At 41.2% G+C, this 14,938-nt stretch overlaps 1 protein-coding gene across 1 annotated transcript; it reads right to left on the bottom strand.

Annotated features, from left to right (window-relative positions):
• Positions 1–5,952, bottom strand: LOC103710661 (E3 ubiquitin-protein ligase WAV3-like). The gene is made up of 3 exons (XM_008796508.6): positions 5,650–5,952; positions 4,813–4,896; positions 1–1,682 (listed from the first exon to the last, which is right to left on the bottom strand). The coding sequence occupies exons 1-3, from the start codon at positions 5,755–5,757 to the stop codon at positions 333–335; spliced, it is 1,542 nt and encodes a 513-aa protein (XP_008794730.2). The 5' UTR covers positions 5,758–5,952; the 3' UTR covers positions 1–332.
• Positions 5,953–14,938: the final 8,986 nt, after the last annotated feature.

Raw genomic sequence — 14,938 nt, 5'->3', positions numbered from 1 at the left:
TTTTAGAGAGGAACCTGTGAAACAAGATATTGCATACGAAGCCTGCTTTTACAAAAAAAAAAAAAAAAAAAAAAAGAAGAAGAAATCCACACTCACACGGTAGTTAAAATAATAGAGAAATGGGGGGAGGAATACAAGAAAGAAAAGACTACATGTAGTTTGGTGGAAGAAGAAGAAAATTAGAAACTGATGTTGATGGGAGATTTTCCATGGACAGAAGCCGAAATCCTGTTGAAGTTGCGTTGCATGATAAAATTTCAGAGTGCAGGGATGAACCTTTGGTGGTGTTCATGGCCAGTACTTCAAACCGTTCTCGAAACATTTCAGCATCCTCAAGCCTTGTATCCATGCAAATGCTTTGCCCATCGTCGTGCCATGAACGGGTCGAGGTAGTCCCATCGCTCAACACAGCTGCTCCTCCTCCCTCCAATGCTCAGATCTCTCCCACCCAACTCACAACCAACATGGCTTCTTTCACTCTTCTCCCCTATCCCTACCACCACTTCCCCTGTCTTCAGCCTCTCATCTGCTCCTCCTTCGATGAAGCTATAACCAACAGTGATGAACCCACAATCACGCATCAAATCCAATGGAATCCTTTTTTCTTCCCCACCCCTTAGCTCTCCAAGCCTGACCACTCCTCCCTCCCCTCCTATCCTCACCTGGGTCTCTCTGATCGCGCCTCCAAGCAATCTCACCAAGAATTCTTCGAACTCGTGCATCACAACCCCATTCGACATCCCAAACCCAAGCCCGACATGGAACCGGTGGATTGGGACGTTGACCTGCAGATCATTGGCTCGGGTCGGGCTGTCCGAGAGGTGCAGGATGCAAGAGAGTGGATTCTGGTGCGCCCGATCCTCGAGTATCCTGATCCCCTTGCGAAGCCCTTCATCGGGGTCGGCTTCACCTAGGTAGTAGAGGCGATCGATGACCTGAAGGGCAGACCGCTTTCCGTGCGACGTCATCCGCCTCAGGGGGAAGGCACGGGTGGCGGCAGCCGAGTTGGTGACGATGGCCAACCGATCAACGGCACGCAGCGAGAAGACCACAAGCGCCATGGACTGCTTGAGGAGCCTCAGATGAGGCCCGTTGGGGCTCGCCACCAGCACGAGATCAGTAGCTCGCTGGTGCGATAGCTTTACCGAGAGGTAGACCCTCTTCTGCTTGCATGGCGACGTACCGGGCGGAACCAGCACGGATGTAGAAGGGCTGGTGAAATGATACTGGTGGTGCAACGACATCAAGTGCCCGCATGGAGAATGAGCGTGGAGACCGTGGCTGCACGGCACCGGGGCCGGGATGAGGGCGAAGAGGAGGCGAGGGTGGGTGGATTCGGCGACGGTGTCCGGATCGATGGGGTCGTCGTCGTCGTAGCGGGTGGTGCGGATGGAGGAGCGGCGGTTGATGCGGGATGTGGCGATGGAGTCGTCGAGGATGCGGATGATGGGATCCGCATGGTGGGAGGAGGGGATGGTGAGATCGCGCGGGAGCTGGGACCAGTGAGCTCGACAGATGGGGCACGTCACGCTCCCATGCCGGACATTGGATGCGATGCACACGAAGTGAAACGCATGCATGCACTGGGCTGTGAAGATCGCCTGACCACCGCTGTCATCGCCGCCGCCGCCTCCACCTCCGCCGCCGCTGCTGAGAGGCTCGAGGCATATTGCACATAGACTCTGCAATTAGAAGACGCGGCAAGCTTCAATACTGCCGGGCTCAGGAAGAGAATAAAAAATGAAAAGAAAAGAAGAAGAAAGTAGAAAGAAGGATGGGAGTGAGTGATCTTAGTTGTCTTTGCAGATGCAATGATTTTCTAAGTTCAAATCGTATGTAAGAAGTAGGCTATTTTCTAGTGCCAATTATGATCTGGACAACGTTATCTTGACCAAATGATGATGGCTATTGACTTGAATCATTGAGTTGCTGTATAAAGCTATGGCTGTTATGAGTCCTAATACCATGTAATGGCTTATGATACTAGTATAACGACACTAAATACACATACTCAGATATATACGTATGTGAGTGTACTGCATGGATATGTAATTGTACTTATAAATAATAATATGGATTTTTTACATAAATATCTTCTTAAAAATTAAAATTTGCGTAAATATTCTCTTAAAATTTATATTTATTTCTGCCAACATTATTTTTGCACAAATATTTCTAATATAACAGTTCTTCTAACATCATTAATTAAAACCATATTTATGCTAATAAAAAATAAAATAAAATATTTTCTTCCATCATGAGCTTCTTTTTTTTTTTTAGCATATACCTATTAAAAATATTTTAGCTATTTAATTTATAACCGTTAATTTTTTTTGACTATACAAAAATAAGAATAAAAGAAATATAATAGTACAATAAATATTTTATGAAGGTATACATATAGATGTTAATTTAAAGAGGATATACATGCAAAATTTTATATTTAGAAGAATATTCATGAATTTTTTTAATAATATTAAATTGAATGCTGATCTAAAAAGTCACCGAAATATTTGTAAGTAATGCCGCCATACATCTGTTGACACGTGAGAGAGTACCGGGAATATTATAGCCCACGCGTAATCATTGCCTTTCTTGATCCGGTATAACGTATACAGTGAGTTTATACCGCAAGAGCCGTGAAAACCGGGAACGCTCCATCTTCCTTTTGCGACGAGGCTGTTCATCAGAACCGTCCAATCGAGGGGGATGAACCGTCCAAAGGAGGACTATTTCTGGAATGGAAGGTCAGGATGTTCCGATCCCATGGTCCCACCGAAAGGACTAATTTTGACTCGCACCACGGCTGGGGCGCACTGCAAGCGACCGTGGGTAGCAGCGGCTCAGTGCGGGGCCCACCACCAAGTGGAGACCAACTTGGTAGTTACGAGGGTGGGCCCACTCTCTGTAGCCAGCTGCCTCCTCGTCCCTCGCGTTCCAGGTCTGATATTTAACTTGTTTTCGGTTTTTAATCCACGGTGGTTGAGACCCTCTCATTCTAGAGGGGCTTTTCTTTTTTTTTTTTTTCTCTCTCTCTCTCTCTCTTTTTTTTTTTTTTCTAATAAAAAGGGATAGGGGGAGGAAAGAACAAGCCCACCTCCACGTAGCAACCTCCATTGGGCCTCCGCTCCACTAGGAGAATGTTCGATGCAGGGAGAAATGGCCGTGTGTTGGACACCCCGACCGGATTTACTCATGTCTTTCCCACCCGTGGGCCCAGCTCAGCTACCCTCTAGGCTCTAGCTCGAGTCCCACGTGCGTCACACCTGGCACTATCCTGACTACTGGCAGTTTAAGAGCGGTCCTATACCTCATGTTCAAGCAGTGGCCGAAGCCATATTTTAATCGTCGCCGCAGCGACTCGAACTTGGGACCATGAGGTTAGAATCTCCGCCCAGTACCACTGGGCTACCACCTTGGTGGCTTTGAGAGGAGGTTTGCGGATGGATTAAGGATGCCGGCCACGTGTCCCGCTGATCAACGCGGGAAGATCAGGATCAGAGGGCCACGGGCTTGCACTTATTGAGCTGGGGGTGGTCCCCGGTACCGGAGCACTAGCATTATTAGCTGTGTGATGCCAAAGTCCGGTCAGTTGGTTCTCGTAAATTATCAGATAATATTATTTATATTCTTATAATCTCAAGCTAGATTGCGTATTCTATCTATCACCTTGTGTTTTTAAGTACATGGCAGATCAATCCTCTAGAGTACATGACTGTTGAAATTCAATTGTTATATTTTTATTTTATTTGCAATTTATTTATAGTGCTAATTCACTTTAAGTATATTAAGTTTTAGATATATTGAGGCGGAATACTGATATCTTTGGTTTTTTTAGTAAATGATGATAATTTTTATCTTGTAATATGAAAAAACTAATTTTTTTATAAATATTTTTTTTAATATCAAATTTTGTATGAATATCTTTTCAAAATAAAAAAATAATTAAAATATTTTTAATGAATGGATATGAAAAAAATTATTTATAAAATGTTCGCAATAAAAAAAATAATTTTAATATTTTACTTTATTTTTAATTAAAATAAATATTATTTTTTTAACAGGATTAGAAGATTGTTATGTTAGAGGCACTCATGCAAAAATAATATTTTATAAAGATACAAAAATAAATATAAATTTTAAAAATATATATATACAAATTTGAATTCTTAAAAAAATATTTATAAAAAAATAAAAAAATTATTATCTACGCTACATGCAACAACCACCATTGCAGCCTGGCATTCAGCGAATAACTTGCATACGGCAAATCACAGCCGTTGGTTCTCATAACGGTGCATCAAGATACACACTTGATGAATGAAACCTAGCCGCTGTGGCTGTGGGGGGCCTAGCATGAGGTTTCTTTCTGAGAGAGCCAAAAACTAATTAATTTAGTATTTATTTATTTTTGAATATTTTTTTTTTTGCTAATATTTTTACTTCCACTATTTTTGAATAAATTTTTTTGGGTTGCAAGTTGATTACCCATATATAAAACTAGTATATTTTTCTACAGGGCATTGTCATCGAGTTTGAACTCCTTGAATATATTAAGTCAATTCCAGGAGCCCTAAAAATTAAAGGGGCGTATCTGCAAGATTCCTAATTAAACTGAAACATACCCTTCAGCATCAGCGCCAGAAAACCCAATGAGGATTTCCAAACCCCAATAAACTACCATACTATGTATCAGTGTGAAACTTTGATTTGTCGAAGAGGTTATATATTTTTAAAGCTCATAATTGTAGCGCCAGGCTTAGGGGTTCGAATAAAAAAAAAGCGGTCAGAAAGGAAGGGAGAATGGAATACCTTATCAGACACCGCGGTGGGTCCGGATTCCTCCGGTTTTTCTTCCGTCTTGTCTCCTGTTACACTCACCGCGGAGCACGAGATCTGCATTTGCATGCCATTGCCGGAAAACTAAATTAAATTTAGAAAAAAGTTGGGAAACGTTAAGGAACCCAAAAAATAGTAATGGAGCCATTGCTAAAAAAACAGTAAATTTCTTTTGGTAAACAGTAGAAATCATTTATGAAAGGTAGGAAAGAGGAGAATTTAAGAAAAATCTAGGTTTTAGAAATGGTTTCCTTTATTTTGGGAGCAAGTAAGCAAGAAATCCTTGAGAAGGAATTTAAGAAGAAAGGAACCAAACACAGACCATGGAGGAAATTTAAAAAAGGGAAAAAAATAAAAAAAACCAATTTTTTGAAAAAAAAATCACGGGGAGGAAAGTTACCAACCAACTTGAAAGGAAAGAATAAAATTTAAGGCCAATCATTCCAAAAAGAACAGTTTTTTCTTGGAATAATTTAGACAAAAATGTGACTTTCTACCAAAAGAGTTTGTGAAGAATCCAATTCGAAACTCAGCAGAGGAAATGGCAGCAATGTCACTTAGATCAGACGGAAAAAAAAAACTTTGGTAGAAATCCATTGAAAAATTTAATCTTTTTGGAGAACCGTGAGGTTAGAAACAGAGGGGGAAGGGCAAAATAAAAAAAATAAAAAAAATCGAAGCTCGGCAGAGAAAATGCAGGGACTTTGCGACTGTAACAGGAGAAAAAGACGAAGAAAACGAAGAAGAGAAGAATTTAACAGGGGAAAGCAACAAGGAGGAAAAATGGGAGGAAAGAGAAGTGTAGCTTACGGTTTTTGAGGGGCGGCGAGTGGTGGGGGTGGCATCGACGGAGAAGGAGGCGCAGGGGAACCCAATCCTCTTGGCTGCTCTCCTCCATCTCGACGCTCCACCCCCCATTTCCCAAGCTTCCAACGAATCCCCTCTTTAGGAAAACAGCTCCTTCCTCTCCTCCTCTGCAACCTTCCTTCCCTTCTTCTTCTCTTCAAATATCCGTCCGATGTTGGCTTTGGGGTTTCCCACGAAAGTTCTCTCTCTGTTCTTTGCTTTATGGTTCAGTTTCCACACACACAGACAGTTTCCACTTTTCCTTTTTCTTTTTTACCGAAAAAGAGCCAATAGGATCTCTTAAATAGAAGGGTGTAAATTTTTAGGTTGGTATTTTTTTTTCACTTTAACGTTTGGTTAGCGAGATCCCAAAGGAGCAAACAACATCATTAGGGTGAATGGTTCGACTGTGATATCCCAAAAAAAAAAAAAAATCATGCTTTAATGTTTTTGCCCTGTTTTACTTATTTATGGCTTTACCTTACTTTATGTCAAACCAAACAGGCATCAGATGCTGTAGAAGATCAGAGAAGTGATGGACGTGCAGGAATGTCGAAAAAGTTATGGATAGATCAGAGAAGTGATGGATTAGGTGGGAATTGAATGGGGTTGCTAATAGATTATGTTCTTGGGGCAAGAAATTGGACTTAGAATTATGCGTGAAAATATTATGAATAAATGGGTAGAATTCAGTTTTATGTCTTAATGAATTAAGATCAACTACATTGTAAGATTCCATGCGATGGGAAATTTTTAAAGAGCGATGTTGGGGTTGCCCATTATTCATGCAGAAAAAAAAAATCTTCCACATGGCATGAGGTGGTTATAGTGTAATTTGTGAGAATTGATGTAACGCATGGGGGTCGTTGGATTCTAGGGCATCATGATAGCCTTAATGTGTCTAAAGTGTTCTTTATTTGCACAAAACAATCAATCAAAAGTCTGTCCCTGTTTTCAAAATCCAACTAATATCGAAGGCTGATTCATATTGCTTAGAAAATGAAGAGGAAGAAATGTACCAACTTATCAAGCTACTAAAATCCTTAGTAGTTGGATCAAGTAAGCTCCTTTCTAATTGTGTTTCATAGTGAAATAACTATAATTGTTTGAACTCAGGTTTTCAAAACTAATACATGCAAAATTATGGTGGTTAAGGCTGCAAATAGGTCGGGTTAACTCGTAACCCGACTCAGCCTAACCTGCTTAGGCTCGATCCGACCTGATTTAAAGAATCTAAGGGGCTCAATTGGGTTCTAAAATTGGACCTATTTCATTTTCTGGATTGGGTCTAGTTTTACTAAATCTAACTCAACTAGACCTATTTGATTTTTGTGGCAATTTCGAGTTTTCTACCTTATGACTTGTCGCGACACGATTCGAATCCAGTCCACCATTGGTTTCGGAAGGTTCGGAACTTAGGTCCAATTTTGATGCTGTAGCCCGTACTGCCTAGGCTATGGTGTTTGAGTATCATGAGCCTATTCAAATGCAGCCACGTAGGCCCGCCGAGTTACTATATTAATTGCTGTTAGGGCGATGGTGGCCCAACAGAGAGGTTACACCCATATAGTGAACAAATGTCACTGCAGAGCTAAAGTCTTGGAAGGACAATCCTAAATACATCTCTACCTGGCCCTCTCAAATGCAACCCCTACTCCTTTTCTTCACCTCACAGCCCTTTCTTTTATATTTCTTTCTCACTCCACTGTCCGCCACCACCCAAAACCAAGCCCAATTAATCTTAGAATAAAATTAAAAAAAGTTAAGTACAAGGAATGATAAGCACATGGATCCGTTGGGATCAGGTTATACAGGAATTCGATCCGACCCGAATAATCCGTTAGATCAGAAATTTTAGCCGTGGATCCGATCCAATCCGATCCGATCTTTTATTGGGTTGCGCTTGAGTCTAATAGATTGGGTCGCTTATGACTCGGTCCGATTCAATTCATTTGTATCCCTGATGCTCACCTACCAAACAGGTTTCAACTTTCAAGTTGGGGAAAACAAATTTTCCCACATTACCGTCGCTTTCTTGTATAGAAATGTGCATGAGTGAGTGAGTGAGAGAGAGAGAGAGAGAGAGAGAGAGAACTCCCTAATCTAACTAGATTTAATGCCGCTAAACTCTTGCTTCTTTGAATCCAAGAGCAAGTGCAAAGCACATTGAGAGGATTAGCAAGTGGAGCTTTTGTTTGATTTCTATCATGCATCTTAAATGTTTAAACATTAATTTTCAATCCTTAATTCCTTACCATATATAGACTTGTGACATTGTAACTCTGTAGCAATAGCACGCAGTTCATAGAACACACAGCTATCTGCACGATTAGCTGGTACGGTGCTTTGACAACCAGATATTTCGCACCTCCGGTTCACATCATAATAAATCTCCTTGTCGCTATTTCCATGATTGGTGAGAGGTAACTACAGAGCCGCAGGGTCAAAGCCGCTCACAAATGATACATGATTAAGGGGGAGCTCTCTAGTGTTTTAATTAATGTACTCCTAATTAATTAGGGACTAATTAGTCGTAATGCTTTATGTCCAAGAAGATACTTCCGAAATCTTTGAATTAGTCTCAAGTCTCAACGTCACGCCAACCAATAGCTATTTCCTCGGCAAAAACTCGCCGAACTCGGCTGCCCGGGAAAACCGGCAGCTCGCTCCTTTCCGTCTAGTGTTGTGCCGGGCTCTAGAGAGCCAAAAGAAGTGGAGACTGGCCGAAGAAAAGCAAAGCATCATTTTGGCGACCCCGCGCAGAAGCGGCTATATTAATATGTTCCCCTTTTTACCCCTTATATCTCTTAACAACCACCAGGATGCCCAAGGCAATGCTGATCTGATGGCCAGGATATGCTCCCCAAGCTAAAAATTTAAATTAAATATTAAAAAAAATATTTGTAGAGAATTATGAGAAAAAAATAATAATGAAGAAAAAATTGTGAAGAAAAAATAAATTTATTCTAAAGAAAATAAAAGTCAAAACAATGAGTAGATTTTTTTGCCTCACAAAGATGTTTAATAAAAGAAATTCTCTTCTTTATCACAAAATACATCTCACGAAACTTTCCCTCGGCTCTTCACGTAACTAAAAACAAACTCAAAGCTTTGGGAGGCCTTGGCATAATTTATCTTTACCTTGCAAACAAAGAATGGTGGTTCAAGTTCTCTAGCGAACCCGACCGTCCATGGCGATACTGGTTCACAAGCTACATTTCAATGGAAACTCACCTAGTGGACTATCCACCCACCGGGCTTCTCATGGTTCTCCATTATGGAAGAGCATAAGTAATCTTCTCCAATTATTCCAGTAATTCTCCTTTTCTGTGATCAGAGACGGTCAACAAACTTGCTTTTGGCATGACCTCTAGGCTGCTAGCTCATCATTCTCTTGGAGTCAAGTTCCCCTCCGGATGCATGCTAGCTAATAATCAATTTGATTCAGTAGCTGAGTTTATGGCGTCTCAAAACTAGTCTTCTAAATTCAGGTGGCGACTATCCTCAGCAGCAAGACGCTCTCTAAAATCTTGCCTCGACAACATCCAGCTTGCTGACAGCAATGATAATAGTTGGAGATGGCACTCATCTCGAAACTACACTGTTAAATGATGCTACTTCTTCCTCTTGCATGGGGGGATCAGGTCCTCCTTCGGCTCTATTATTTGGAGACACTATAAGAAAATCAGACATTACCGATGTGTTTTATTATATGTACCGATGCTTTATAAAGTGTTGCAAAAGCATTGACAATGTGTTGAAAATCGATTTGTTAATAGCATCGGCCATTAACAATGCTTTAAAGCATCGTAAGAGTTAAGTTTTTTTTAAAAAAATTATCTAATTTTTTTTTTAAAGCTCTGTATATACCAAACACATACACAACAAAAGGCATATCATTACATATGTCACAATCAAGCAGATTATTCGAAATATTCATATTGTCAAATATGATTATATTTATATTGTCAATTTACATTTACAATGTGCTTCGAAAAATATAAAAAATATACATATAAAACTCCTAAATAAATTGTGTAAGAGCTAGCAGGGGTTGATAGCATCATCATTATCTCTACGAGTAGAGAAAGTATCGGAAATCTACAAGTAAAAGATAGAAACTTTAGAGGTTAAGAATACAAGAATCATTATTCTAGTACAAAAATATATGATAATTATATAAAATATTCAAATGAATGTAGTTACTTATTTAATGAGGGACAAATCTATGCAGCATAGATGCAATCTTGTCAAGCTAAGCCCTCAAAGATTATATCTCTGTTTGATGACTCTACCTCATCTTCTTTATCTCTATTTGATGGCTCTGCATCAGCATATGTGTCGGCAATTTTCAAATTTTCTGAATGAGGTGTTCTAGTCTGTCCCCTCTGCCCATTGTGCTTCTCCCAACCTGAAAACTTGGACCATCTCACGTTAGTGTGATTTCTCTAAAAATTTTTGGCACCACCTTCTTCTGGGTCGGCATGGTCCCCAGCTCCTTGATAACTTGTTTGAACTTTGGCATGATTGGAGAGGTGGCATGTCGTGCAACACAACCTCTCTAGCAACTAATGCTCTTCTCTATCTTGGCTCATGGTGCCTCTGGAAAGAACGCAATAATAGGACATTCAGGTTAATTTGAAGCACTGGTGAGCAGGAAAGTGGCTAAGCAGGCATTCTTCTTATTCCAGGATTGTACCGAGGCTTCCGAAAATAGAACAAGCAGTGCACGACTGTTTACCATCCACAGATGCTCCCCCTCGTCTTCTTCGAACTCCCCTTTTGGCCTCTCATTACAACACGGCATTAGCAACCGCTGAAACTACGACCCATGCAAGAACTGGGGGCCAAGGCCGTGAGGCGATGATACGTAGGGAGGCGCGCGATCCCATGCAAACCCTACGATTTTGCATGGGCACTGCAAGCAACATCGCTTAATTTAATGCCACACCAGGGTCACTTCAGTTCGTTTCTTTTTTTTTTTTTTTTTTTTGGTCAAAACGGCAAATTATATAGCTCTAAAGTGAATACATCCTGCCAGATCACGATAAAGTAAAGAGTACAGATCTGAAGAAATATCTCCTACAGATGTCCGAAGGAACTCCCCAGAGTGTCGTGCGACGAAGGAGGCGACCCAGTCTGCTGCCCTGTTCGCCTCCCGATATACGTGGGCTACCTGGAAGCCACCGAACTCCTGAGCCAGTCTCCGAATCTCTCTAATGAGGGGATGACCATCCCCATATCTATCCACACCTCGGATCCAATCAACCACCACAGAGGAATCCCCCTCCAGGAGCACCCACTCGGCACCAAGGACTCTCTTCGCAAAAGACAAACCCTCCCATGCAGCTCCAAGCTCAGCCCCAACAACTGAAAGACCCGTCGTGCGCTGCCCCCCTGCTGCCACCATCCTACCCTAGGAATCCCTGATCACAAATCCAACCCCTCCAAATCCACCATCCATCACCATGCTCCCATCGAAATTCACTTTGAGATGACTAAGGGGTGGGGGCACCCAAGAGACGAGGGCGAACCTGGGCGCTGTAAAAGCGGGTGAAGTGCCCCAGATGTCCCTAGCCATCTCACTAGTGAATACCGCAGAGGCTGCAATAACCTCCCCAAACTGTAATAGAGCTCTATCAACCACCATCCTCGATGATATCCTCCGACCCTCAAAAGTGCCAGCATTCTTGTCCAACCAGATATGGTAAGCCAGATATGCTCTAAGAATACCCTCCTCCCACGAGCTGGGGCTCCGCATAGATCCTCTCAATAAAGAAATCAAGGCCTGAGCCGACTCCACCGACTGGGGCAAGGGAACCGGCAATCTACTCCAAATCTCTCTCGCCCTCGGGCACTGCACAAGAACATGATCAATAGTCTCCTCCACCTCCGTACACACCATGCACCACTGTGTGATCCGTACTCCTCGCCGAACAAGTACGCTTCTGGAAGGTAGGCAACCCCATGCCACCTTCCAGATGAACAAAGCCACACGCGGGTGAACCCGCATCCTCCAAATCCATCCTCCCTCTATCTGCCGCCGGACTCCCTCCTAAACAGGGGAAGAAGATCCCTAGCTCGGACCCGCGTCCGTCCCGACGGCCTCCACACTAGCCTATCTGACTCCTCCCGCAAAAGAGCCGGTAAAGCCAGAATCACCTCTGCCAGCTGCTCTCCAAAAGTCTCCCGAACCAGCCCCTCCCTCCACTGACCCCAGCATGGTCAAATAAATCACAGACTCTGCATCCATCCAATCTCGCCGAGTCCACCAGAGTCGGCAGAAGACTGATCGGCTGCTCAGTCACCCATCTGTCCGCCAGAACATCGATCGACCGTCCATCCCAAATAGACTGATCGGCTGCTCAGTCACCCATCAGTTCGTTTCTTTCCACTCTCTTTCCTCGCAATTAGTAAGAGTGACTCTTTTCACTTCCCACGGTGCTTACTTATCATCTTTGTTATAACCACTGTTTCCCTTGATAATATTTGTTACAAAGGAAGGGCATTACTTCCATCATTTACACTTCAAAAAATATAAATAATAATAAAATAAACTAGAAATAGAATCTTTATATAAGTAGGACAAGTAATGAACTTCTAACACAAATCCAATAAATCTAATCACATGTACCACAAATTCAATCTAGATTTGTGCTGCAATATCCTTTATTCCACATGAACTATGAGCCAGATTCGCTCCAATGCATAACCTTATTTTAAAAAGCTATTTTAGAAAATATTATTTGAGTTTTTTGATCATGTATAAGTACCCAAGATCTATTCAGTGTATAATCAATATGGAATTAAATACATGCTTACATGGATCCTCGTATGAGTATATGATTATATATAGGAACAAAGAACACTATCAAACACTAATTTGAAAGAAAAAAAATGTTCCCAAGCCCATTTCTTGCATCTAGTCTATGCTTATCATATTCTGGCACTTGTTTGAAAGGACCACCAATATATAGGGCCAGGGGCAGTTCGTGTTCTATTATTCAGTCTATTTAATTGTAGTGCATGTCACGGAATTAATAGCAGACCATTATTCAGTCCCCCACTTCCATTTATTTCTTTTGAGGTAGTCTATCAAACAATAATTAAGGTCATCCATTGAGTTTTTTTTTAATATTAAAAAGGGCTATTTTTAAGCTTCATTTAATGAAGAAAAGTGACGTCCGCTCTTTCTTCAAAGAGGTCAAACTCCAACCATGGGATCTAGCCTAAACTCGGAAACTTTAAAGATTTCTGGGGAAAGGAAATATAGGGTGAAAAGCAAGAAAAATGTTGGTATCCAATCTACACAAATGTACTTAAGAAGCATCCATACTGAAGATTTTTTAGACTTGTTTATCTTATCCATAGGAAATACAGGCCATCATGACCCAAAAAAAGATATGGGCAACCACACCAAAGGATATAAGAGAGAGCAAAATTTTCTATTATTCGACCGATCGAGGATTGCCCAATCCTTGGAAGCATGGACACTAACTACATAGATCACAAGAAGAAATATATAATCTATATTTCAGGAATACCATGGATGGTTGTATTTATTCTTTTCTAGCCTCTACTATTTCTCATATAATTGGTGCACAAAAGGATCAATTATTTGCCAAAGAATCTTATTTAATAATTGCAACTCAAAAAAATCACTCAAGAAAGTTACTCAACTGTCTTCACCATTCACAATGCTTTATTATATGGCACCTGATTGACAATCCAAATATAAAGGGAGCAATGAGAGAGCAAAAGACACCAGCTGAGTGATTTTTTTTTTTTTTATATAGTTACACTTCAGATTACTAAAGCATTTTTGTTTTGATACAATATCCAGTAATTCTTTTCTAAGTTTGAGCAATGCTTAATGTATAAACACCCTTGGTTAACGTCCAAGAAAGCGTTTTCTGATTGGTGGAAACTTTTTGCCTCAGAAAAAGAGCGCAATTTTTTTCTCTCGAGCTTTTCCTCTGGTTGTCTTCTCCGGGGTGGCCTCTGAGACGCCTGCCGTGGAAGCAGAGGGTGGGGTGAGTATTCTGAGAAAACGAGGGCCGTTACGTTTGAATTTCAGGTGCCCCACTGAGGATGCTGCTTGACGTCGTTGCTGTTTGACGACGTGGCAGGCATCCAGTGATTTTTAAACTGGGACCCACCAAGCACGAGTTGCTAAAATTTTATGGAGGAGATCAGTGATTTATCGGACAGCATTAATTGCTGGTTGAGGCGAAGTAGCTGATCGGACCGGGTGGGCGCCTGGATCAACTTGAACTTCCATTCCGTTTGTTGGCTTCTAACAGGCCTTCAGGCCAGCACTGAAAAGTGAGCCCCAGCGAAGACTTGGATGAGGGGTACAAAGCTAACGGAAGGAATCGCCCAAGGAAATTCAAATTATTGGACATCATCTATACTACAAAAATATCTGAAAACTAAAGTTTATATATTTTGGCGATCTCTAAAATATGTATGAAATTGATATAAAAGTGAACAATATCAGTTGCGTCAATATTGTAAAATGCAATAGTACATGAGGTATATAAATTAAAATTTATTCTATAGATTATGATCGACATATTTTAAAATATGAATAAATTTAAATTTATGAGATTTTGTTTACTAGTTCGTAGTGAAACATAGAATCCTGCTTTTAAAATTGTACGTTTAACATGATATTAGATTGGAGACAATACAAAATATATAAGTAAAATTCTAGAGTTCTACTCGAACTCAGATTGCCTAGATATCTTTGATTTTTGCCGGAATCGGAGAAGGAAGAAGACTCCAATTGCGAGTCTTCTCCTTCATCCATTGCGAGCAAGGCTCACTTCAATTGGGTCTGGCCTCTTCAGGCCGGCCCACTAGCCCAGTTTGAAAACGGGCTGCAGCTTAGGATTGGCTTGGGCCTAGCCTCTTCGAGCCGGCCTATAAGCCCAAAAAAACTGGGCCAGTTTATTACATGGATAGAGGTAGCATCACAATAGCAGCATATGAGCATTTGCATCTTTCTGTTCTACTAGAATTCTGAGCTCCAAATCTAGTGACAACTTAGCAGTTCAAAAATAAAAATGGACGAGATAAAGTTCCCAAATAATTCATAGCCACATTATTGGTTGCTCAACGCCCAATTGAACCTCAGATAACAACTTTCTTGAAGTGCTGCAATTTGGATTTTCCAGATAGTTGGAGACATAAGGTAGATAAAGTGGACCATTGTTCAAATCCTTCCAAGTGATAGAAAGCCTCCATGTCA

The sequence above is a fragment of the Phoenix dactylifera genome, chromosome 2, assembly GCF_051530095.1.
Source record: "Phoenix dactylifera cultivar Ajwa chromosome 2, Ajwa_hap1_PhDact_Kaust_v1.1, whole genome shotgun sequence".
Lineage (NCBI taxonomy): Eukaryota > Viridiplantae > Streptophyta > Magnoliopsida > Arecales > Arecaceae > Phoenix > Phoenix dactylifera.
The sequence above is the reverse complement of the archived record's forward strand: the minus strand, read 5'-3'. Positions and strand labels throughout refer to the sequence as shown.

Excerpts from the sequence above, each read along its gene's own strand:
- LOC103710661 (XM_008796508.6), bottom strand. The coding sequence starts at position 5,757 with ATGGGGGGTGGAGCGTCGAGATGGAGGAGAGCAGCCAAGAGGATTGGG. Across the intron at positions 4,897-5,649 it reads CTCGCCGCCCCTCAAAAACC|ATCTCGTGCTCCGCGGTGAG; the intron begins GTAAGCTACACT and ends ATGCAAATGCAG. Across the intron at positions 1,683-4,812 it reads CCACCGCGGTGTCTGATAAG|AGTCTATGTGCAATATGCCT; the intron begins GTATTCCATTCT and ends TTCTAATTGCAG.